Source organism: Phocoena phocoena, chromosome 8 (genome assembly GCF_963924675.1).
Source record: "Phocoena phocoena chromosome 8, mPhoPho1.1, whole genome shotgun sequence".
Lineage (NCBI taxonomy): Eukaryota > Metazoa > Chordata > Mammalia > Artiodactyla > Phocoenidae > Phocoena > Phocoena phocoena.
The window spans coordinates 25092819-25119184 of record NC_089226.1 but is presented as its reverse complement, the minus strand read 5'-3'; the positions used below and the strand labels follow the sequence as shown (position 1 = coordinate 25119184).

Genomic DNA, 26366 nt, shown 5'->3' with positions numbered 1-26366 from the left:
GCCTAAAAAAGGCTTCATAGTAGATATGACATTTGAGCTTAGCCTCGACAGACATGTGGGATATTGTCACCTGAGATTCTCTACTTCACCACTATCCCTATATATACCGGTTTATTATTAAGCAAGATATTTTAAGAAATAATCAGTGTATTAATCAAACTGGAAGTCTTCCCCAAAAGGCCAAACATTTTAACATAATCTTTTTCCACTCACTGACAGTTGTTAATGGTAAGGAGTGAAAACCAAATATCAGTTTTAATTGGCTGCAGGAAATGAAAGGTTATTTCACTCAAAAAGGTTTTTTTAAAAACCCATTAAACATTTTTAAATGTTTATTCCAGCAAATGATCTGGGAGCTTACTCTGATTTCCCCTCCATTCTGGCAGAGCCCCAAATAGATAGGTTTGCTTCGCCTTAAGAAGACATGATTCTGAAAAGTTGGATATGAGGAAAGCTTGAATATATTAAGTCATTTAAAATCCACAAGGGGAATTAGGTAATCAAAAAAACCACACAGTAAATATATTTCCATGAAATCAAAATCTTTTAATAATATGAACACTTACCCTCAATTTCTTTATTATATTTTTACCTAAAAAAGTTTACAGAGTTTTTGTAAAGTGGCATACTAGTAGTTGATATCATAATGATGCTACATATTAACACTCTGTATTGAAGAAGTATCATAAAAATCTCATGGCACATTATTTGCAAAGAAGTAGCATAATAACAATTGGGAGAAGGTTCCTAGGTTTACTGTACTCTACGGCTTCTATGGTACTCACAGTTGTATCTCAGGATTTCTCAAGTACTGCCCACCCATGTTCCCAACATGTGCAATCAGTCACCAGACCTCATCTAGTGGCCTAAAGGCCACGAGGCTTGTACAAGGACAATAACTGCCTCAGCAGGACAAAACTCAGATGCCTCCAAATGAGGAAACCTACTCCAAAACCAACCTGGGCTGCCCCTCCTCCTGACTACCCAGCCCAGCCTGGACAGCCTGCTTTCAGGCTGTGTCCTGAGGCTGGCTCACACCCAGGTATCTATCCAATCCTGCTTTCCTACTTGTACCTCTAAGACCCCAGTGTGGGCCCCACTCCTTGTCTCCCTGACACTAATAGGTATTGGCCCTCAAACACACAGAAACACAATTCTGGCCTTGACTTCTGCCCTATTTTGGAATTTCTACTTTTGATACATTATTTTGTATTCCTTTGTAAAATCTAACCACTGGATCCAATCCAATGCTACAGAGTATTCACTCTGAGTCTGATAATTTTCCAAGTATCCCAAGGCAGTAGGCTCTGCTTTATCCAGGTGACAGCTTCCAGCTTCCCAGGAAACCCCAGGTGTACGTGTGTGCCTTCTTCTCCAGCTACAAGACTGCAGAGTGGGCCTCCTGGAGGTTCTCCTCAAGCTTCAGTCCCAGGTTGTCGATTCCAATGCTGGTAACTGGTGGCATGCTGCTTTCAAACGGCTCTGCAGTGCGTGTTGGAGTGGAGCAGTACAGAATGAACCCCACCATGATGACGGTGAAAGAGAGGATGTAGAGTCCTGAAAACTAGGAGGAAATAATAGGCTATGGACAGTGCTCCCTCACATACACATCTTTGCTGCTGCCTTTTGTCAACAGAGCTTTGAGGGTTACCTTCTCATAATTTTTTTTTTCTGAAAGTTGCCCAAGGAGATGCTAATGACCAAAACCATTCCGTGTGTGTGTACTGGTGAATGTGTGAGCTCTGCCCATATCACCCACCACATCAGCCAACTGGATTCTTGGATCTTTAGGAAATGGACTTTTGCCTTTCTCTGTGATAACCCAGCTGCATCCCACCTCACAACTAGTCCCACTTACTTAGTGGAGAGACTAAAAATTTAGCATGGTACCATGAGAGACCCAGATTCAGTCCCTAGGCACAGCTTACAACACTGGTGTGAAACAATAAGAAAACAGAATGGTTTGGAAAAGGAGAAGAGAAAGAAGATGAGAGAGAAGAAAAAGTAAGACACACTCCCAGGCTTCCCTGGTGGTGCAGTGGTTGGGAATCTGCCTGCCAAGGCAGGGGACATGGGTTCGAGCCCTGGTCCAGGAGGATCCCACATGCCACAGAGCAACTACACCCGTGTGACACAACTACCGAGCCTGCACTGTAGAGCCCGTGAGCCACAACTACTGAGCTCGCATACTACAACTACTGAAGCCCACGCTCCTAGAGCCTGTGCTTCGCAACAAGAGAAGCCACTGCAATGAGAAGCCCACACACCGCAATGAAGAGTAGCCCCCACTGGCCGCAACTAGAGAACAGCCTGCACGCAGCAACGAAGACCCAATGCAGCCAAAAATAAATGAATAAAATAAATTAATTTTTTTTAAAAAAAGACATACTCCCAAAGGTAGAAGGAAAAAATGAAATGGGTTTTGAAATGAGTATTAAGTAGATTACAGTCATCTCCAGGTGTGGGCTTCTATGGGTCACCATTGGCTTCAACATGTTAATGTTTCATAGATGCTCAATTAGTTCTTAACCTTAAACCGTTAGAACTTTTTAAGGAATGGAATACCCACAGCCCTCCCCAAAACTGGAAGGCCTCCACTGGATTCAGTGATGATGCAAAGCCAGTGATAACGTCAACCGGAGCAGCAGCCAAACTAATTTCCTCCACAGGTTTCATTCTTGGATCCAATCTCAGCACAGCACCCAGCACATAGCTGGTATTGAATAAATGTTTTTTTGGGGGAAAAATGATTCAGAAAAGATTAAAGGGAGTTAAAGCTATTTAGAGTACCCTAAACTTTTAAAGTCAGTATCATGAAGGTCAATCATGCTCTCCAATAGAATGTTCACTGTTACCTGTGGGAAAACCTAAGTAACTTATTCAAAACATGTCCTGTTTGGTTTGGTGGTTTTAAATGTTTATAAGAAAAAAGTATCTTGTTCCTCTTAAGAAGGCACATGATTAAATGGAGGCACCTTTATTAGAAGAGAGAGACTGAGGGAGTGAGATAATAAGTCTCCTGAATCAGAGGCTGTTTTTAAAATTTTACCCTTTGTGTCTGGATCTATACAGGAAATTTCTTGTGGCTACTCTGTTCAGTGAGTATTTACTCAAGATCAATCCAGAGGAGGCAGAGTCTGACACCAATGAATACAGAAATTGTTTAATGTCTTTTTCAACTGTGTTTTAAAATATCAGAGCCAAAGTTATTTTAGATACTGTAATTTTTTTAAATTAGTGACATATTGAACTTATGATTCTGTCTTTAAAAATTTCTTCTAAGATCCTAGATATCGTCTTTATGCTCTGAATGATTCCCCACCTCTGTAATTTACTCTGAAGATCACAGCAGACCTCCTCTTTGCTCTACAGGTCTTGAAACAGCCTTTGACCAAAAAGAATAAAATCTGATATGAGTTATGAGTGAGCTGCTAGACATGCAGGGACAAAGAAACATAAAGCAAAAGAACTGCAAGGAACTTATAGTTTGCATGTTCCACTTTTGAGAATAATAGTGTAATCATGTGGCCAAAAAAAATGACAACACAAGAAGGCTTTTTCTCATTAAAGTTAATACAGTTAAAAAGCAAATATGTACATTAAGGGAGCTTATAATAGGTAGCGACAAGTGTACTTTCACTTTGAAGCTTTTATTTCTTTAACCTTACTTCCTCCTTGGACATTATTTTACTAATGAGGGAAAAGTAAAAGTTAAACTACTAAAGCTACCTCAATATGTTTAGCTAAAAAAAAAAAAAAGCACAGGTAAGCGGGGCCAAATGTTATACTGCAGAGCTCTCAAGCTTTCTCTGGGTATGGGTAGCCATCAACTGGCCTTGAACTGCAGAATAAAAACACCATGGTCCCCTAGTGGTGGCCATGTGAAATGCAAGAACAGCACCACAGAACAGCTAACTCACTTTTTTTTTTTTTTTAACTCACTTTTAAGGCCCACTTTGTACCCCTTAATGATTGCTATCATAGAAAAAAAAATCTAGGGCTGTCAGGATCACTTCCCTGATTCACTTTGACATTTGTTACTTTTTATGATGCCACCAAAAAGCTATAAATACTTCTTCAGTCTTAGTTCAGGAATACCTTAACCAGCAAGTTTGTGAAGATAACAGCTGGTTCCTGTGACATGTAAAAGCAAAAATGGTTTATGCCTCTTAAGCAGAAATTTCTGAGAACACACTGATCTAGGCATTGTGAGTTCCTGGCCAATTCCTGGGAACAGTGTAAATCAGTGCCAAGCAATTTCCACCCAGATACAAAATTTTACACGGATAAAGAAATATAGTTGCTATCCCCAGCTAAAACCAAAATTATCAAGCAACAGCCGACATTCTAACTATTTGTTCAAATGACTGTAATAGCAGCCAAGTCAACAAGCTTTATACTATGGAAAGACGGATTTCTTTCTTTTTTTAAAAAATAAATTTATTTATTTTTGGCCGTTTTGGGTTTTCGTTGCTGCACACGGGCTTTCTCTAGTTGCAGCAAGCGGGGGTTACCCTTCGTTGTGGCGTGCAGGCTTCTCATTGCAGTGGCTTCTCTTGTTGTGGAGCACGGGCTCTATGTGCACGGGCTTCAGTAGTTGTGGCTCACGGGCTCAGTAGTTGTGGCACACGGGCTTAGTTGCTCCGCGGCATATGAGATCTTCCTGGACCAGGGCTCAAACCCGTGTCCCCCGCATTGGCAGGCAGATTCTTAACCACTGCGCCACCAGGGAAGTCCCAGAAAGATGGATTTCTAAGGCAGTAGTTCTCAAAGCAAGACTCTTATAATAACACTAACATGCTATTTGCCTGGAGTGACAGTGTCCAAAGAAATTCTTGCCAAGAAGGTGAGAAGGTTTCATTTTGGGATCTAAAATCTTAAAGAAACCCATTACTTCTTTTAAAACAAAAAAGTGTTCTGATTTGAACAAGATCTATTTGCTCACCTTATAGCCAAACAGAAAGAGTCCAAAGAAAAGACTGTAGAGGTCAGCTGTCAGGATGCCCAGGTTGACAGAAGTGGCACTAGTGACTTTAATCACCAGTGGCATGAAGCTGTACAGGCAAAACATACAGAGGGCAAATGCTACAAACAGCAGGGCTGTGAAAAAAATGGAATATCTAATGTTATAGGAAGAAACCAAAAGTTAAAGGTGCTGTGCTTTTAAAGCTTGACTGATGTATAAAATTCCCTGATCCTTTAACATACTATCCACAAAGCCCCTTGTTAACAGCAAGTATTGCAAATGAGACATACAAAGCTCTCAGGAAAAAAATATCAACAAGATATGATGAAGAACTTAAAAAATTCAACAGAGTGTTAGATGATCAAGGCCATAGAATCTTGCTTATGGTGTAAGTCAACAGCTCTTATCACCCCATGTTATCCACCTGCCCAGGGCAGAGAGATGCCAATGATAAAAGGCATCATGGTTGGACATGATTTGTGTGGTTGAATCAAAATAAAGTATTTTTAGGGTATCAAAGATAGTCGTTAGGCCCATTATCTTTTGTTCATCTCATAAGAGCTAGTCATGTGGGTCAGCAACTACTTATAGCAGTTACCTCTGCTTCACAACCACTTCTCCAACCTCACTCAACACACACACACACACACACACACACAGGCAATCTAAGTTATTTACTTGAATGAAATCATCCAAGCATGGTAAATGAGTTTCAATGACACTTCACGTAGTACTTAATTTCTTTCCACGCATCATTAAATAAGGTTCAAATCTTTCCTATCAGATGAGAGTAGCAATGGAATGTGGTGGTGATTACACACCATCAGATTATTCAGGTTAATACTTCACAAATTACATCAAGCAGACAACCTTCACAAGTCTGAGGACTCGAGATACTTATCTAGTTGAAAGTTAGTGTGACCAAAGGTCAGTCTTGTTCAGAATTCCTAGTAAAGAAAGGCTATTCCTGAAGGTAAAGATTAAGGATTAACTTTTATGGGGGGGTTTGTTTACAAGTTCTCAGAGAAAACTCAATGTAAACCACTATAGTTCTCTGTGTACTAAATTACTCTGTGATTTTATATAAAAATGTTTAATAGTATTACTAAAATGAAGTATTTATTTCTTGATGTGTGTCAGGGGAAAGACTAACAAGAATTATTATGTATGTACATACCAATTTTCCAGTCCCAGTGAATGCTGGCAATATCCTTATATTCCACAATCAATCTGTGATTAAAACAAGAGGTCACAGAGAGATCTTTATACTAATTTTTACTATTTTATAAGCAATTAAATTGCTTCAAGCTTTAAGTACTTCACCAAGGTGATTAATTATGTTGACTTTTGAATTTTTCTTAGAGTATAAAAATAACTATCTTTAATTAAAATGACAAAGAATAAAACCCAGAGGAGTCCATAAACACATGTTTGACACCCTGAGAAGCACTCTACAGTAGTCAACTACAGGAGGAAAACATGACACTATGTGTTCCCTTTGAACAGGAAGTTAATATTTTCTAGGAATAATTGAAAAAGAGTCTTCACTGGTAATATAAAGTCTACCACATTATAAGCAGGAATCAAGCATCACACATGTAAAAGAAAATGAGGCATAATTCTTGATGTTTCAAAAATCTTCTAATAGATATTTAGCAAGTTACTGATTTCAAATTTGAATTTGGGCCAAATAAACAATGAATATTAGTAGCTGGAAAGTAATCATCTATGACATATTTGCTTATATTGTTTTTAAGGATAAGTTGAGAACCTTACAGCTGTATGCCACTGATAATTGTTCCAAACAAGCCCACCATTCCTAAAAACTCCTGTCTGCTCAGCTTCTTCACGATGTATTCTTCACACACATTAGAAACAGCATAGAGGGAAGCCCCAAGAAGGACCAAGATGTCACCAATCAGTACATCACTACCTATAAGGAGATAAGCCACAAAAAGGAATACATTTGTCACTAGGGAAAACTCTCCAGCTTGCTTCCAGGAGATTACCTGGCTCATATTTATTTAAGTAAGATTTTACAGAAGAAGAAACCCTGATTTTTAGAAGTTTAAAGACTCTTGCTTGTCTCACTTTCTGGTACAATTCTGCTTTCATTTTTCTTATTTTGGATCCTCAGGAAACTAACAGATTGGAAGATGGTGGTGTATACCATAATGTAAGGCCTCAGAAAATGATTCTATGACATGAGAAATTAATGGAAATTATTGATGGGAATTCATTGAAAACTATAGGGAAGGAAGCTAGGTAAGCAAGGTAATTTTCTCAATCAAAGGAGACACTGAAGTCACTTGTATATTGAGTGAAATCATAGACCTTATTTAGATTTTACAGTATCAACTATCTGAACCTTGACATAAAGAATATCAAAATGTTCTCATCCACAGAGTAACTGAAAAAAGGGGTCATTCAGTGAACACAAAGTCTCCTTTTTGATGAAAACAAAACCCAAGAATCTACAGTAGGATTTCCAGTAACTAATCCAAATGTATGGGCCAAAAAAAGATTATTGCAAATATATAAAGAAACTTCTCTCTCATGACACAAAACAAACTATTTAGTGTGACAAAACATAGCAAGGGCTCAGGGCAGGTAGAAACATAAAGACTGCTTTGTGGAAATGGTTATAGTACCAGAAGCAAGCAAATCTAAAAGTAAAATTTTAAAGATAGTTAATCAGGACACGTTCTCTGCCTTTTACTTTATCTTTGCACAATAAAAGTGAGGACATAAGCAAAACTTTTTCTGTGACTAAACCAGAAACAAGTTAACACAGTCTCACCTGAATTGTCTTCCCTCCCTGCTAATATGTCTGCACCAACCATAGTTCCTACGCCCAACAGACAGACAGCCACAGCGATGAAGTGGATCACTCTGTATCTTGCATAAAGAATAAACCACGAGAGAGCCATCAACACAGGAATCCCAAAGCAATCCAAAAGCTGCATGGAAGGAGAAACAGATGGCTTAAAACATCTCTCATTAGCTACAAGATGATTAAGTAATAACAGGAGTCAGTGTTTATTGAGCATTTATTATTGCCAGCCCTGTACTAAATGCCTTACCTGGATTAACTCATTTAATCCTCACAACAATTCTATGAGATTGTAACTGCAATCTCCGTTTTACACAGGAGGAAAACAAAGGCACAGAAAGGTTAAATGAGCTGCCCAAATTCACATAGTTAAAAGTGGTGGAGGACTTCCCTGGTGGCACAGTGGTTAAGAATCCACCTGCCAATGCAGGGGACACGGGTTTGAGCCCTGGTCCGGGAAGATCCCAATGCCATGGAGCAACTAAGCCTGTCCACCACAACTACTGAGCCCGCGTGCCTAGAGCCCGTGCTCTGCAACAAGAGAAGCAACCGCAATGAGAAGCACATGCACTGCAACGAAGAGTAGCCCCCACTCACTGCAACTAGAGAAAGCCCGCGTGTAGCAACAAAGACCCAACACAGCCATAAATAAATAAAAGTGTTGGAGCCAGTTGATGAACCCAGGAATTCTGCCCAACAGCCTATGCAGTTTACCTCTACACTCCCACCTGTGTTTATCTTTAAGTCCAGTAGACATGTGCCCATTCACTCAGTCAACAAATATTTAAGTATGTGATATGTGGGAGACACTGTGAGAGGAGCTGGAATATAGAGGAGAACAAGAGAGACACAAAGAGGAGTATACAGAAGGCTAGACAGACACAGAAGAATCACACAACCAATATATAAATGCAATTGGGCTAAGAGCTACAAAAAAGTACAGGTTATTATGAGAGAGCAAACAGACACCATCTCCTTGACAAAGTGTCCAACCCCACCATATAAGACAGATGCTTGCTCACAGCAAATACTCTTGCTCATCTTCATCATATACTCCTCCATCACCTGTTGGTCCTGCATCCAGAAAATACTTGCTACACCCCTAATATTGCCAGTCTGAAAGGCAGGGGGATTAAGAGTGCCAAAATTATAGTAAATCCAAAATCTTTTTAAGATAAAAGAAAAAGAGATTCCATTCACTGGATTCTTAAAGTCACAAATTTGGCAAAGTGCATTCAAGGATAAAATATATTCCTTTTACTAATAATGTTCCTGATGATGTTTTTTGATTGCTCATCCTGTTCTTTTTTTAAACGTATCCCTGAGTTGCTCTGTATCTGTTTAGTCTTGGAGAAGGCAGGCCCCTAAATCTCCAACAGCCCGTTTGATCCTGTCCACAGTTGTTTACTGATTGCCTTTCACTGCAATGTTAAGTATAGGAATGGGCACCTTGCCTTGTGTTATTTATTCCAGCTGCAGAACTCCAATCTGTCTCTCTCTCTTTTTTTTTTAGAACTCCAATCTCTTAAGTGCTTTATTGAGCCTGCCTGAATAACAAACCATTAAACGATGCAAATGATAATAGCTTGTCCTTGAAGACACCAACAGAATCCAGCCATAATGAAGTAACAAAGTCTAAACTACATTCCTTAAACAAGAAAAGTGGAAAAAGTCACTCTAAAAACTATTACAGGAGACTCCCTATCCTCAAATTGTGTCTTAAAGTCAAACTTAAACCTGCTCTATTTTAAACAATTTTTGGTGGGCAATGAGTAGCCATATAAGGGAGGCACCTACATTTGGTAAGAGCTCCCAAGACCTCAGGCCCCAGACCTACCATTGACCAGCTGTGTGATCTCTAGCTAGTCACCCTTTGAGTCAAAATCTGAAATCAAGAGGTCAGACCAAATGATCTCACAGGTACCTTCCCACTCTAAAATTCCATGACTTCTAATCTGATATCTATCACATTCAGTCATTTATCTACATTGGATCTTTTCAAAATGTGTTCTTGGTGACAGATGTCTTCTGTTTGATGCTTGTAGCTCTAAGAGCCTCCCTATTTAATTTAATCTTTAAAAATTATTGTACAGTCACAGTAAGCAAGGAACTAAGTAAGAACCTGGAATGAGGAGAAGGCATGGATATAAACATGAATTCGACTTTATTAGAGATACAGTGGAGTATAGAGGAGAAAGTGAAATTGAATTAGGACTTAGAGAAGGGGCTTTAAAAAGGATTCATTCTAGAAAGAATAGAGCAACATAAGAGAGAGAAGCCGCCTGTGGGTACGGAATATGTAGATGTGGCAGTGAAGTGAGAAGAGACATGAGTAGAAACCTAGGCCAGCAATGTCAATGGCCACATCAAGAACTACTACATTACTATTCGCAATTACAGAGTCTTTGAAGGAATCCTTAAGAAGGAGTTTCAAAGACCATCCAATCTAAACTTCCACCTTTTCAAGGGGAATGCCCTGGTGGTCCCGTGGTTAGGACTCCAAGCTTCCACTGCAGGGGACACAGGTTCGATCCCTGGTCAGGGAACTAAGATCCCACATGTCACTCATGGTGATCAATCAATCAATCAGTAAATAACTTCCACCCTTTCAGACTAACCAGGCCAGAGATTTACTCAAGGAGAGAATCCGCTTGAAGAATTCCAATGAGAGGCACTTTCTACTGCTGGAAGCACCTCTAGTTGTAAGATGTGCTTTTTATAATAGGGCTTGCTAGGACCATAAGTACATAACTTTTGACAACCAAATGCTTAGGTTTTTCTAAGAGGCTAAGACGAAAGAAATTGTTTGAGATTAGTTTAAGGCATGACCTTTAGTCACAATAACCCAGCTGTGTTTTGTTTAGCTGTGTTTAGACCTTGTACCAATTCATAACTTCTAATTGTCATTAGTCAGAGATCAAAGTTTCTACAAATTGTAATCAAGTAATTAAACGGTGTGTGAGATTATGAGGATAGATGTGACTAGAAAAATGCTATTTTCTATATACTTATACTCATTATTCATTGCTAAAAGTACACTTAATACTATTTGTGATGAACTGCATCTTCTAGGTAACTCCTGGTTTTAATTTTTGTGAAATTCTGGGTTTTTCACGTGCCTCCTATTATGTCTGTCTTAACAAATATTTCCTATCTTGGCTTTTTAACCCATGCCAGTCGAAACCCAAGAGATTTGCTGAGGAAAATGCTTAGCACAATATTAAAAGGCATTCTGAAAATTTGAGAAGATGGAGGAAGAGTAAGACACAGAGATCACCTTCCTCCCCACAGATACATCAGAAATACATCTACACGTGGAACTGCTCCTATAGAACACCGACTGAAGGCTGGCAGAAGACCTCAGACCTCCCAAAGGGCAAGAAACTCCCCACATACCTGGGTAGGGCAAAAGAAAAAAGTAAAAACAGAGACAAAAGAATAGGGACGGGACCTGCACCAGAGGGAGGGAGCTGTGATGGAGGAAAGGTTTCCACGCACTAGAAGCCCCTTTGCGGGTGGAGACTGCAGGTGGCGGAGGGGGAAGCTTCAGAGCCACGGAGGAGAGCGAAGCAACAGGGCTGCAGAGGGCAAAGCGCAGAGACTACCGCACAGAGGATCGGTGCCGACCAACACTCACCAGCCCGAGAGGCTTGTCTGCTCACCCGCCGGGGCGGGCGGGGGCTGGGAGCTGAGGCTCGGGCTTCGGTTGGATCGCAGGGAGAGGACTGGGGTTGTCGGCGTGAACACAGCCTGAAGGGGACTACTGCGCCACAGCTAGCCGGGAGGGAGTCCGGGAAAAAGTCTGGAGCTGCCGAAGAGGCAAGAGACTTTTTCTTGCCTCTTTGTTTCCTGGTGCGCAAGGAGAGGGGATTAAGAGGGCTGCTTAAAGGAGCTCCAGAGATGGGCGTGAGCCGCGTCTATCAGCGCGGACCCCAGAGACGGGCATAAGAAGCTAAGGCTGCTGCTGCCGCAACCAAGAAGCCTGTGTGCGAGCACAGGTCACTATCCACACCTCCCTTCCGGGGAGCCTGTGCAGCCCGCCACTGCCAGGGTCCCGTGATCCAGGGACAACTTCCCCGGGAGAACACACAGCGCGCCTCAGACTGGTGCAACGTTATGTTGGCCTGTGCTGCCGCAGGCTCGCCCCGCATCTGTACCCGTCCCTCTGCCCGGCCTGAGTGAGTCAGAGCCCCCGAATCAGCTGCTCCTTTAACCCCGTGCTGTCTAAGTGAAAAAACAGATGCCCTGAGGCGACCTACACGCAGAGGAGGGGCCAAATCCAAAGCTGAACCCCGGGAGCTGTGCAAACAAAGAAGAGAAAGGGAAATTTCACCCAGCAGCCTCAGAAGCAGCGGATTAAAGCTCCACAATCAACTTGATGAACCCTGCATCTGTGGAATACCTGAATAGACAACGAATCATCCAAAATTGAGGCGGTGGACTTTGGGAGCAAGATATATTATTTTTTCCCCTTTTCCTCTTTTTGTGAGTGTGTATGTGTATGCTTCTGTGTGAGATTTTGTCTGTATAGCTTTTCTTTCACCATTTGTCCTAGGGTTCTGTCTGTCCATTTTTGGGTTTTTTCTCTTTTTTTTTTTACTTAAAGAATTTTTTTCTTAATAATTCTTTATTTTAGTAACTTTATTTTATTTTATCTTACTTTCTTTTATCCTCTTTCTTTCTTTCTTTCTATTTTTTCTCCCTTTTATTCTGAGCTGTGTGGAGGACAGGCTCTTGGTACTCCAGCCAGGCATCAGGGCTGTACCTCTGAGGTGGGAGAGCCAACTTCAGGACACTGGTCCACAAGAGATCTCCCAGCTCCACGTAATATCAAACGGCGAAAATCTCCCAGAGATCTCCATCTCAACACCAACACCCAGCTTCACTCAACGACCAGCAAGCTACAGTGCTGGACACTCTACACCAAACAACTAGCAAGAAAGGAACACAACCCCACCCATTAGCAGAGAGGCTGCCTAAAATCATAATAAGGCCACAGACACCCCAAAATACACCACCAGACGTGGACCTGCCCACCAGAAAGACAAGATCCAACCTCATCCACCAGAACACAGGGACTGGTCCCCTCCACCAGGAAACCTACACAACCCACTGAACCAACCATAGCCACTGGGGACAGACACCAAAAACAACGGGAACTACGAACCTGCAGCCTGCAAAAAGGAGACCCCAAACACAGTAAGATAAGCAAAATGAAAATACAGAAAAACACACAGCAGACGAAGGAGCAAGGTAAAAACCCACCAGACCTAACAAATGAAGAGGAAATAGGCAGTCCACCTGAAAAACAATTCAGAATAATGATAGTAAAGATGATCCTAAAATCTTGGAAATAGACTAGAGAAAATGCAAGAAACATTTAACAAGGGCCTAGAAGAACTAAAGAGGAAACAAGCAATGATGAACAACACAATAAATGAAATTAAAAATACTCTAGAAGGTATCAATAGCAGAATAACTGAGGCAGAACGGATAAGTGAACTGGAAGATAAAATAGTGGAAATAACTACTGCAGAGCAGAATAAAGAAAAAAGAATGAAAAGAACTGCGGACAGTCTCAGAGACCTCTGGGACAACATTAAATGAACCAACATTCGAATTATAGGGGTCCCAGAAGAAGAAGAGTAAAAGAAATGGACTGAGAAAATATTTGAAGAGATTATAGTTGAAATTTTCCCTAATATGGGAAAGGAAATAATCAAGTCCAGGAAGCACAGAGAGTCCCACACAGGGTAAATCCAAGGAAGAACACGCCAAGACACATATTAATCAAACTATCAAAAATTAAATACAAAGAAAACATATTAAAAGCAGCAAGAGAAAAACAACAAATAACACACAAGGGAATTCCCATAAGGTTAACAGCTGATATTTCAGCAGAAACTCTGCGAGTCAGAAGGGAGTGGCAGGACATATTTAAAGTGATAAAGGAGAAAAAGCTACAACCAAGATTACTCTACCCAGCAAGGATCTCATTCAGATTTGATGGAGAAATTAAAACCTTTACAGACAAGCAAAAGCTGAGAGAGTTCAGCACCACCAACCCAGCTTTACAACAACTGCTAAAGGAACTTCTATAGGCAAGAAACACAAGAGAACGAAAAGACCTACAATAACCAACCCAAAAGAATTAAGAAAATGGGAATAGGAACATACATATTGGTAATTACCTTAAATGTAAATGGATTAAATGCTCCCACCAAAAGACACAGACTGGCTGAATGGATACAAAAACAAGACCCGTATATATGCTGTCTACAAGAGACCCACTTCAGACCTAGGGACACATACAGACTGAAAGTGAGGGGATGGAAAAAGATATTCCATGCAAATGGAAACCAAAAGAAAGCTGGAGTAGCGATTCTCATATCAGACAAAATAGACTTTAAAATAGGGACTATTAGAAGAGACAAAGAAGGACACTACATAATGATCAAGGGATCAATCCAAGAAGAAGATATAACAATTGTAAATATTTATGCACCCAACATAGGAGCACCGCAATACATAAGGCAAATACTAGCAGCCATAAAAGGGGAAATCGACAGTAACAGAATCATAGTAGGGGACTTTAACACCCCACTTTCACCAATGGACAGATCATCAAAAATGAAAATAAATACGGAAACACAAGCTATAGATGATACATTAAACAAGTGGACTTAATTAATATTTATAGGACATTCCATCCAAAAACAACAGAATACACCTTTTTCTCAAGTGCTCATGGAACATTCTCCAGGATAGATCATATCTTGGGTCACAAATCTTGCCTTGGTAAATTTAGGAAAATCGAAATCGTATCAAGTATCTTTTCCAACCACAACACTATGAGATTAGATATCAATTACAGGAAAAGATCTGTAAAAAATACAAACACATGGATGCTAAACAATACATTACTTAATAACAAAGTGATCACTGAAGAAATCAAAGAAGAAATCGAAAAATACCTAGAAACAAATGACAATGAAAACACGACCCAAAACCTATGGGATGCAGCCAAAGCAGTTCTAAGAGGGAAGTTTATAGCAATACAATCCTACCTTAAGAAACAGGAAACATCTCAAATAAACAACCTAACCTTGCACCTAAAGCAATTAGAGAAAGAAGAACAAAAAATCCCCAAAGTTAGAAGAAGGAAAGAAATAAAGATCAGATCAGAAATAAATGAAAAAGAAGTGAAGGAAACAATAGCAAAGATCAATAAAACTAAAAGCTGGTTCTTTGAGAAGATAAACAAAATAGATAAACCACTAGCCAGACTCATCAAGAAGACAAGGGAGAAGACTCAAATCAATAGAATTAGAAATGAAAAGGGAGAAGTAACAACTGACACTGCAGAAATACAAAGGGTAATGAGAGATTACTACAAGCAACTCTATGCCAATAAAATGGACAACCTGGAAGAAATGGACAAATTCATAGAAATGCACAACCTGCCAAGACTGAACCAGGAAGAAATAGAAAATATGAACAGACCAATCACAAGCACTGAAATTGAAACTGTGATTAAAAATCTTCCAACAAACTAAAGCCCAGGACCAGATGGCTTCACAGGCAAATTCTATCAAACATTTAGAGAAGAGCTAACACCTATCCTTCTCAAACTCTTCCAAAATATAGCAGAGGGAGGAACACTCCCAAACTCATTCTATGAGGCCACCATCACCCTGATACCAAAACCAGACAAAGATGTCACAAAGAAAGAAAACTACAAGCCAATATCACTGATGAACATAGATGCAAAACTCCTCAACAAAATACTAGCAAACAGAATCCAACAGCACATTAAAAGGATCATACACCATGATCAAGTGGGGTTTATTCCAGGAATGCAAGGATTCTTCAATATACGCAAATCAATCAACGTGATACACCATATTAACAAATTGAAGGAGAAAAACCATATCATCTCAATAGATGCAGAGAAAGCTTTCGACAAAATTCAACACCCATTTATGATAAAAACCCTGCAGAAAGTAGGCATAGAGGGAACTTTCCTCAACATAATAAAGGCCATATATGACAAGCCCACAGCCAACATCATCCTCAATGGTGAAAAACTGAAAGCATTTCCACTAAGATCAGGAACAAGACAAGGTTGCCCACTCTCACCACTCTTATTCAACATAGTTTTGGAAGTTTTAGCCACAGCAATCAGAGAAGAAAAAGAAATAAAAGGAATCCAAATCGGAAAAGAAGAAGTAAAGCTGTCACTGTTTGCAGATGACAGGATACTATACACAGAGAATCCTAAAGATGTTACCTGAAAACTACTAGAGCTAGTCAATGAATTTGGTAAAGCAGCAGGATACAAAATTAATGCACAGAAATCTCTGGCATTCTTATACACTAATGATGAAAAATCTGAAAGTGAAATTAAGAAAACACTCCCATTTACCATTGCAACAAAAAGAATAAAATATCTAGGAATAAACCTACCTAAGGAGACAAAAGAGCTGTACGCAGAAAATTATAAGACATTGATGAAAGAAATTAAAGATGATACAAATAGATGGAGAGATATACCATTTTCTTGGATGGGAAGAATCAACATTGTGAAAATGACTCTACTACCCAAAGCAATCTACAGATTCAATGCAATCCCTATCAAACTACCATTGGCATTTTTCATAGAACTAGAACAAAAAATTTCACAATTTGTATGGAAATACAGAAGACCCGAAATAGCCAAAGCAATCTTGAGAACGAAAAACGGATCTGGAGGAATCAGGCTCCTGGACTTCAGACTATACTACAAAGCTACAGTAACCAAGACAGTATGGTACTGGCACAAAACCAGAAATATAGATCAATGGAACAGGATAGAAAGCCCAGAGATTAACCAACGCACATATGGTCACCTTATCTTTGATAAAGGAGGCAAGAATATACAATGGAGAAAAGACAGCCTCTTCAGTAAGTGCTGCTGGGAAAACTGGACAGCTAAATTTTTCCATGTTCCTAAAATTTGAAGATAAGACCATATCTGTTTTATATAAAAAAGTGATGTATCAGGAATTCCTTGGTAGTCCAGTGGTTAAGACTCCGTGCTTACACTGCTGAGGGTGCAGGTTCAATCTCTCCCTGGTCGGGGAACTAAGATACCGCAAGTCATGCTGTGCAGCCAAAACAAAAAAAAAGTGATGCATCAAAAGTCTTAAATTCAGGAGCTTCCCTGGTGGCGCAGTGGTGGAGAGTTCGCCTGCCGATGCAGGGGACATGGGTTCATGCCCCGGTCCGGGAAGATCCCACATGCCGCAGAGCGGCTGGACCCGTGAGCCATGGCCGCTGAGCCTGCGCGTCCGGAGCCTGTGCTCCACAGGGGGAGAGGCCACAGCAATGAGAGGCCCGCGTACCGCAAAAACCTGGTATTGGAATCTATCTTACTTTCATCTCATTTATAAGATATTTTGTTGTTAGCAATGGGGAGTCAGTGTTATGATACATCACACAGTTTGCCAACATTAAGACAACTCTTTTCTTTTTTTTTGGCTGCATGACACGGCTTGTGGGATCTCGGTTCCTCAACCAGGGATGGAACCAGGCTACAGCAGCGAAAGCCCATAATCCTAACCACTAGGCCACCAGTAAACACCCTAACATTAAGACAACTTAAACAATCTTCCTCAACTCCACCAGGTTGAAAAGTACTGCTATGTAGAAACATTTTACTTTCAATCCAGTGAGAATAAACCTAGAAAAAGAATAGAGATATAAGTTTTACTTTTGGCTACCATCTCTAACCAAGGTGTCTAATAGGTTCCTTTTAATTGTTCCTTTGTCTTGAATATCCACTTTACTTGCAAACCTCCAACTTTTCTGTAGCACAATGGTATATCCACTTTATATGCCATGTTTAAGCAACACATAAAACAGAACTCTTGCCAACATCACAGCATTCATTGCCAACTAAATATTTATGTTTATTTTCATAGCAACTGTTCTATTCTGCTATAGCATTAGCAGTTTGAGAACTGATTAACTTGTACACATTTTCAGTAATTCCAGGAAGCCTTACTTATTAGCATATATGCTCCACTGGAAAACAGATAGCATCCACCTGTGTTTAGGTTTTCTTCAAGTGAACAGGTTCTTAATAAAATTAGGTGAGCACATATGAGCTCAGATTCTTCTCTTAAAGCTATAAAACCCAAACTGGTAAGAGGACTCCTTACCTGGACACTGGTTAGAGTTGTGTACTGGTATGCTCTGACAATCAGGTAATTAGCTTCTACATCTGCTAGTCCAAGCAGGATGTACTTCCACCATTTCTTTTTCAAGATGTTTAAAAGGTTATCACTACCTGGTTGAAAGAAATCTAGATTAGTACATGTACTTAAAATGATTCCTTGCATGTTAATTTAGAGATAAAGAGTCAAAGCAAGGGTTTACTATGTATTTTGAATGTGGACCCTCCTAATTTCCATTACTCATAACCCAAACTCCTGCAACAGCTCAGCAGTCAGATTTTTTTCTAGTATGAGGCCCAAGCTAAGGTGTCATCATAGACCAAGTGTTCAATGAAAACACCAAAGAGAAAGGAAGTAAGAAAAAAGTGGTTAAATTCCCTTTCCTACTGCAACAGAAATATAACATCCAGATCCCTAGGAAATGAAATGTTTTCTTATGAATTCATTGGTTATTTAACCTCTGTTCATGAGCGTCTTCAAAAAAAACTCTGAATGTGGTCATTCTTTTGGAAAAGATGTGCTTTCAAGAGAAAATTAAGCCAGTAGTAAGTATGGAAAAAAGATTTAGTGGCCCCACTGAAGAAACACCTTTTATCCCCTAAATTCTATTTATTCAAGTTAACTGTGATTCATTTCTTTGTAGAATCTAGCATCACAAGGAGATATAGAGTTGGCACATATACAAGAAGGCTTTATGGGTAAGATAACCTGCAAGGAAATAAAGGTAGTGAGAATCGTAGCCAAATAATTATCATGAAATCCCAATCAGCAGGAACATCCTGAAAACACAGTTTATCTTCCCCAAGATGAGATGGCATGGAAGGCACCTAATAACCATCCCTTAGGAGGACTACACTGATATACTTATGAATCACACTGACTTCCTAAAGGCCAATGCTTACATAGAGGAGAAAAGTCTGGGGCTATTAACCATGTACCAGTTCTATTTCTAACTCCTAAAGTTCTCGCCAAATTTGAAGCTTTCCCCTTAAGATGTCTCTTTACCCCTTCCCACAACTGGTTTCCACTTTCTTTCAAAATAAGTTATTTATCCTGACACATAGAAATACCACTGATGTATTAAGGTTCATATTAAAAGACGATTAGCAAATAGCACACTGGTGATTTTATTATTTGCCTTAAATGTGATGAAAATGGGAATATTGCACCCTACCTATCAGTCTGGGTTACCCATTGTCTTTACACTCTTGAATTCAATCTTATTTAATTTATTTTATAATACCATGTTCTTCTTCTGTGGGAAGGATGGCTCTTATCATGACAAGAAGCCCCTAATACAGCATGGTGGTGAGTGCATGGGCTCTGGGGCAGGCTGCCTAGGTTGAAATCTGCCTCCACCTGCATGATTTACAGCAAGTTATCTAAGTACTACATGCCTCAGATTACTCATCTATAAAGTGGAGATAATAATAATACTCACTTGATTTGTTAGGAGGCTTCAATGAGTTAAGCAATTAAAATGATACCTGGCGCAATAATGTTAGCCTAGTTTTTCCCATTTATAAATAGTTAGCTAGAAATGATAATTCTACAATGATTCTAAAACAACTTAACCAGCCAGTGATAAGATGTTAATTCCTTGCCAATTCCTTGTTTTGTTTCTCTCACAACATAGACTTGATCTATCAATACATGCAATTGGTGGTCCATTTAGCATTCTCCACTTAGCTGGAAATACATATTTTGGACAGTGAGTTTCTTGACTTTTTAAGTGTTTCTAATACTGTCTTTTAAATTTATCAACCATGGGGGGAAAAATAGAAGACCTAATTTGTAATGGCATTTACACTTTTTTTTTTTTTTTTTTTGCAGTACACAGACCTCTCACTGTTGTGGCCTCTCCCATTGCGGAGCACAGGCTCCGGACACGCAGGCTCAGCGGCCATGGCTCACGGGCCCAGCCGCTCCGCGTTATGTGGGATCTTCCCGGACCGGGGCACGAACCCGTGTCCCCTGCATCGCCAGGCGGACTCTCAACCACTGCGCCACCAGGGAAGCCCTACACTTTTTTTTTTTTTTAGACAACTCCTACGTTACAGTTTGGTGCTACTTATTTTAATCAACAATTTCAGAGAATTATACACAAATCTCTAATCACCAATTTCATAGAATTCAAAGGTGTCATACTTTTCTAATAACTTTAATAAAAACAGCAGTAGTTTCCTGTTCTTGATTTTGCCCCATATTTTATTTTTTGAACGTCAAGAGCCAAAAATTTTTATGAAGATAATTTGTTGAAAAGGTAATTCCAACATTTGACATACCTGATTGAAATGCCAGGATCACTGTATAAATTAGAAACAGCAAGCAATAGTTGATAAAGCTCTGAAGCATGGGGGTATTCACTTTGTATCTTTCTGCCAAATACTGGCTGGTGATGGCTGTCCCACATATACACAAGGACAACATCTGACCCAGGGCAATTATTTTCAAAATATTCCTAGAAAATAAAGGAGGAAATCAGAGGAACTGGCGAGTAAGTTATATCTTTCACACACACACACACACACACACACACACACACACACACACACACACTTCAGGGCTAAACCAAAAGGAAAATGCTAATAATTCCAGGTGGTTCTTTATTTCATTTTATCGCTTACTTCATATGCACAAAAATTAAAGCATTGGATTTTGAGAGACTACAGTTTTATTCTCTTTTACATTTCTAATTTTCCCCTCATTACCACAAAAATACATATTCCCCCAGTTCACTGATGATCTATTTAGAGATCATTTTGATTACTTAGCTATGTCATATTTTATTTGAATTATGTGTGTATGATTTTTTTTTTTTTTTTTTTGCAGTACGCGGGCCTCTCACTGTTGTGGCCTCTCCCGTTGCGAAGCACAGGCTCCGGACGCGCAGGCTCAGCGGCCATGGCTCACGGGCCTAGCCGCTCCGCGGCATGTGGGATCTTCCCGGACCGGGGCACGAACCCGTGTCCCCTGCATCGGCAGGCGAACTCTCAACCACTGCGCCACCAGGGAAGCCCTGTGTATATGATTTTTAAAGCTCAACTTTAACTCTAGTTTTAAAGTCTTCCTATTCATTGTTTAACATTTTCTCATCCTCTCATTCTCCCAGAGACTTGGTTCCTTCAACTAGAAGCAGAGGCTTTCAATGTTACCTACATGTTAGAATCATGGAGCTTTTAAAAATGCTAATATCCCGGGCTGCACCTGAGACCAATCATATCGTCGCCTCGGGGGGTGGGTCCAGACCTCGGTGGAGTTCAAAGGTCCCCAAGTAATTCCAAATGCAGCCAAGATTGTGAATCACTGTTCCACAGGCTGGCACTTTGGATCCAGAGAAGAATAAGATCTAGACCCTACCCTTTGGCATTTTAAAAGAGAAGTACCTTAACAGCCAACTACGAAACTGCAGAAAGCAAACTACACAACAACAGTCTTGTAACAGTGGTGTGATTAAGGGGCTGAGAGAGCACACAGGTACTATTGGTTAATTCTGAGTGAGGGAGTTAGCAGGCAGGGAGAAAACTGAGAAAAGTTTTATGGAAGAGGTGATTTTTCAGTTAGGTTTGGAAGTATGTATATAAGAGATTTCTAGAGGAAGAAGTAGGGAGAAGGGAACCCAGGAAGAAGTAACTGCAGGACCAAATGTAGAGGCACAAACATGCAATGGTGGGTTCAGGAAATATCGAGTGGCCTATGCCTAAGGCATAAGGTCAACAGCAAAGAGTGGAGGGCAAGAAGCCTGGAAAAGTAAGTAGAGGCCAGACTGTAAAAAGGTAACTCTGGGGCTTCCCTGGTGGCACAGTGGTTGGGAGTCTGCCTGCCGATGCAGGGGACATGGGTTCATGCCCTGGTCCGGGAGGATCCCACATGCCGCGGAGCGGCTGGGCCCGTGAGCCATGGCCGCTGAGCCTGCACATCCAGAGCCTGTGCTCCACAACGGGAGAGGCCACAAAAGTGAGAAGCCCGTGTACCGCAAAAAAAAAAAAGTAACTGTGGTTACTATGAGAAGGACTACTGAAGGTTAGAAGGTTAATATAATGATCCATGACTGAACTAAAGCCACATAAATGTGAATGTTAAGTAGAGAATGATGTGAAAGACTCACAGAGTCTAGTGATCCATTAAATCTCAGGAGGAGGTATTGAAAATGATCTCTGGGTTTCTGGACTAGATGACTGGATAGATATAAGGCAGCTGCCCGCAGCTGACCAAGACACAGAATACAGGATGAGAAGCAGGTTTGGGCAAGGGGAGAGTACTGAGCTTAATTTGAGAACAGTAGAAATTGAGGTGGCTGGAAGGTCTGAGAGAAAAACATTAAGAGGTTTGTGACAGGCAGACTCTAAGATGGCCACCAGTGAATCTCTGTTTCTGGGTAGTTTTACTCTGTGTAATCTCTTCCACTTTAACATGGGTTGGATCTTTTACTTGATTCTAACCATTAGAATACAAGAAAATTAATGGGATACCATACTATACAACACAGGGAATATAGCCAATACTTTATAATAACTATAAATAGAGTATAACCTTTAAAAATTGTGAATCACTATATTGTACACCTGTAACTTATATAATATTGTACATCAACTATACTTCAATTAAAAAAAAAAAAACCAGGATACCATTTCCATGGATACACTACCTGAGATTATAACTTCCATCTTGCTACCCAACTCTATTGATTCTCTTCCTTGCTGGCTCTGATCAAACAAGCTGCTATATATAGACAGGCCCACATGGAAAGGAACTAAGGGTGGCCTCTGGTCAACAACCAGCAAGGAACTGAGACCCTGAGTCCAACAGTCTCCAAGGAAATAAATCTTGCCAAAATCAACATGAGGTTGGAAGCAGATTCCCTCCCCAGTCATGACTTCAGATGAGACTCTAGCCCTGGCCAACACCATGACTGCAGCCTTATGAGAGACCCTGAAGCAGAGGGCAGAGCTAAGCCATGCCCAGATGCCTAATCCATAAAAACTATGATGACAGATGTGTATTGTTTTAAGCCACTAAATTTGAGGTAATTTGTTACACAGTAGCAACAGATAACAAATACAAGGTTGAAACTCTGGACTTCAGAAAGACCATATCTGTTTTACTCTCCACTACATATCCAGTGCTGGCACTTTGTTGTCACTTAATAAATAAATATTTGTCAAGTGAATGTAAATGGATAAAGAAATTACCACATATGCCCAAATATATGGTTACCTCAAATATAAGACACTTCCCCACTAATCCAATGAAGTTCAATAGTCAGAGAAAGACAAGAAATTATGAGTGCCATGATACAGAAACTAAGAGTAGAAAAACATTTCAAGAAGGATGAGATCATCAATACTACAGTGTCAAAAACTGCAGAGAGAAAAGATGTCATCATGGCTAAAGAGACACAGTTGGACTGGCAAGCTGGATGCTGCTAGATGGCTTGGAAGGAAAGCATTTTGTTAGTGGTAATGACTAAAGTCAGATTCTAGTGGGCTGAGTGAGTAGAATATGAGCAAATTAATGCACCAAACATAAATAGCTCTTTTTTTCTTTTTAATGATGAAAAGGAGAATAGCGATGGGGAGAGTTTGAAGTATTCTGCTTATTAGCAGCAGTGTTGAGGACAGGGTTTTTGCTTGTTTGTTTGTTTGTTTAATTATTATCTTGTTAAAGAAGCAGGGAAACTTAAACAAGTTTGGGAGATGAGCAGAAGGCAATATGGGTGAAAACTTGAAAGAAACTTAAAAGAAATTAAAAGAGATGATGAAGACATATAGTTCCTGGAAGGTTCAGGGACCAGGATTGAGAATACTGCAACTTTTATTTAAATGTTCTCTACATAAATACTTCCTTCCAGAGTTGCTCTAAGCAAAATAGAAAATACCCAAATTGCAGAAGACAGAGAATATCTGTTCTAAGAGTTTACAATGTATTTTTTCTTTGGAATATTTGCTTCAGTAATTTGCAACTAATCTCAAACAATCCTAACACAGGCAAAAAGAAAAAGGGGAAATTTGCTGGGTAAGTCAACCCTAAATATATACTTATAGAGCATCTACCATGTGCCAGGCCATGAACTTACAAAACTGGATAGGCACTCTCTGTGCCTCAGAGGCTCAGAGACCATTGGGGATAAGTAGGCATATAAACTAGTAATTAGGGCACAGACAGACAAGTATAAAAATGGGCTACTTAAGAGAGCCTCAGGAGTTCACTAGACAGGCACAGTAAGGAAAGGTATCTCAAGCACAAGGAATAGAAGGTACAAAGGCACAGAGTTCTAAAACAATATGGCACATTCAGGGATTTCAAGTGGGTTGGTGTAGCTATAACCCAGAGTGTAAGAGAAAAACAAGAGCTGCAGATGATGGGGCTTCCCTGGTGGCGCAGTGGTTGGGAATCTGCCTGCCAATGCAGGGGATGCGGGTTCGAGCCCTGGTCTGGGAAGATCCCACATGCCGCGGAGCAACTGGGCCCGTGAGCCACAATTACTGAGCCTGCGTGTCTGGAGCCTGTGCTCCGCAACAAGAGAGGCTGCGATAGTGAGAGGTCCGCGCACCGCGATGAAGAGTGGCCCCTGCTTGCCACAACTAGAGAAAGCCCTCGCACAGAAACAAAGACCCAACACAGCCATAAATAAATAAATTAATTAATTTAAAAAAAAAAAAAAAAAAAAGAGCCGCAGATGATGGAAAAGTCAACAGAATCGAGATCAAGAAGAGATCTAAAATAGGTTCTAAAGTTGGTATCTTATTTTGCTGGTGGTAAGCTCATTGAAATCTTTTGAATAGGAGAGAGTAAAGAGATTAGCAAGGTAGGAATTGAGCATTCCTGGGTCCCTAAATATGTCATAGCACATTATATCATAACACAGAACACCAAAACCTAACCCTTAATTCCTGCCATGGAAGCCAATTAGAGGAAAATTGACAGAGACAGATCTACCTAATATAATACACAGTTTTCTGGATCAGACACCTGTGTAGATAACAATGTAATTAATCAAGATCCCAAAGACAAAAGGAAAAGGCACATTTGGAAAAGAGATTAACTCCATTTTGGACATGCTGGATTTTGTTTAATCATGAGACAGTCAAGAAGAAATGTCCAGTAGACAGTTTGGAGCTGGGAAAAAGGACTGGATTGGAGAAATAAATTTGGGAATCATGATCATAAAAGTTGGGATATAAATGTGGTCACTAAAACATATACCTAAAAATTGAAAAGAAAAGAGGGTAAAAAAGAAACTTCCTGGGGGACTTCCCTGGTGGCTCAGTGGTTAAGAATCCTCCTGCCAATGCAGGGGACACTGGTTCAAGTCCTGGTCCAGGAAGACCCCACATGCTGTGGAGCAACTACTGAGCCCGTGTGCCACAACTACTGAAGCCCATGTGCCTAGAGCCCGTGCTCCACACAAGAGAAGTCACCGCAATGAGAAGCCCCACCGCAATGATGAGTAGCCCCCGCTTACCACAACTTGAGAAAGCCCACGTGCAGCAACGAAGACCCAATGCAGCCAATAAATTTTAAAATAAATATATAAAATTATTTTAAAAACTCAATCTGGGAAACAGCAACATTTAAGGGGCAGAGGAGGAAGAGGAATTAGAGATGGGGATGAAGGGGCATGGCCAGAGAGACGCAGGGAGAAAACAAGGAAAAAACTCTGGAAGCAAGAGTAAGTGGCATTTCAAGGAGGAAGCGCTCTACAGTTTGAACTGCAGCAAATTCCTCCTAACTGCTCTTCCTACTCTACTCTCTCTCCACAAATATTGGCAAAATCAACATATCCCCCTTGTGTTCTCCCCAATCTCTTAGCCCTCCTGAGATAAGTACTTTCTAGAACTTGGTATTTAACATTCAATGCATTTCCATATATTTTCATATTTACAGAAGTATCCTTATGCAATGTATACAATTGTTTTGTCTGTTTTAAATTTTTATATAAACAGCATCATACTAAATGTATACTTTTGCAACTTGCTTTTTTTTGTTTGTTTGTTTTTTGTTTTTTTTTGTTTTTTTTTTTTTGTGATACGCGGACCTCTCACTGTTGTGGCCTCTCCCGTTGCGGAGCACAGGCTCCGGACGCGCAGGCTCAGCGGCCATGGCTCACGGGCCCAGCGGCTCCACAACATGTGGGATCTTCCCGGATCGGGGCATGAACCCGTGTCCCCTGCATCGGCAGGCAGACTCTCAACCACTGTGCCACCAGGGAAGCCCGCAACTTGCTTTTTTGATAAACACTGTTCAAGAGAGTCCTCTATATTGATGTTAGTTCTAGTTCATTCCTTTCCACTACTGTATAGTACTTCACTATGTGATTATATCACACTTTATTTATCCATTCCCTTAT

At 40.3% G+C, this 26366-nt stretch overlaps 1 protein-coding gene across 1 annotated transcript in view; it reads right to left on the bottom strand.

Moving 5' to 3' along the window:
- Positions 1-1378: 1378 nt before the first annotated feature.
- The window catches only part of SLC35F2 (solute carrier family 35 member F2), a 47867-nt gene continuing 22879 nt past the window's right edge, over positions 1379-26366 (bottom strand). Inside the window, exons 2-8 of the mRNA XM_065882643.1 lie at positions 20302-20477; positions 18002-18129; positions 7767-7926; positions 6743-6899; positions 6144-6196; positions 4946-5100; positions 1379-1564 (exon numbers count right to left, since the gene is read on the bottom strand). Coding sequence (XP_065738715.1) covers positions 1379-1564; positions 4946-5100; positions 6144-6196; positions 6743-6899; positions 7767-7926; positions 18002-18129; positions 20302-20477 — 1015 coding nt within the window. The remainder of the gene's footprint in view (positions 1565-4945; positions 5101-6143; positions 6197-6742; positions 6900-7766; positions 7927-18001; positions 18130-20301; positions 20478-26366) is intronic.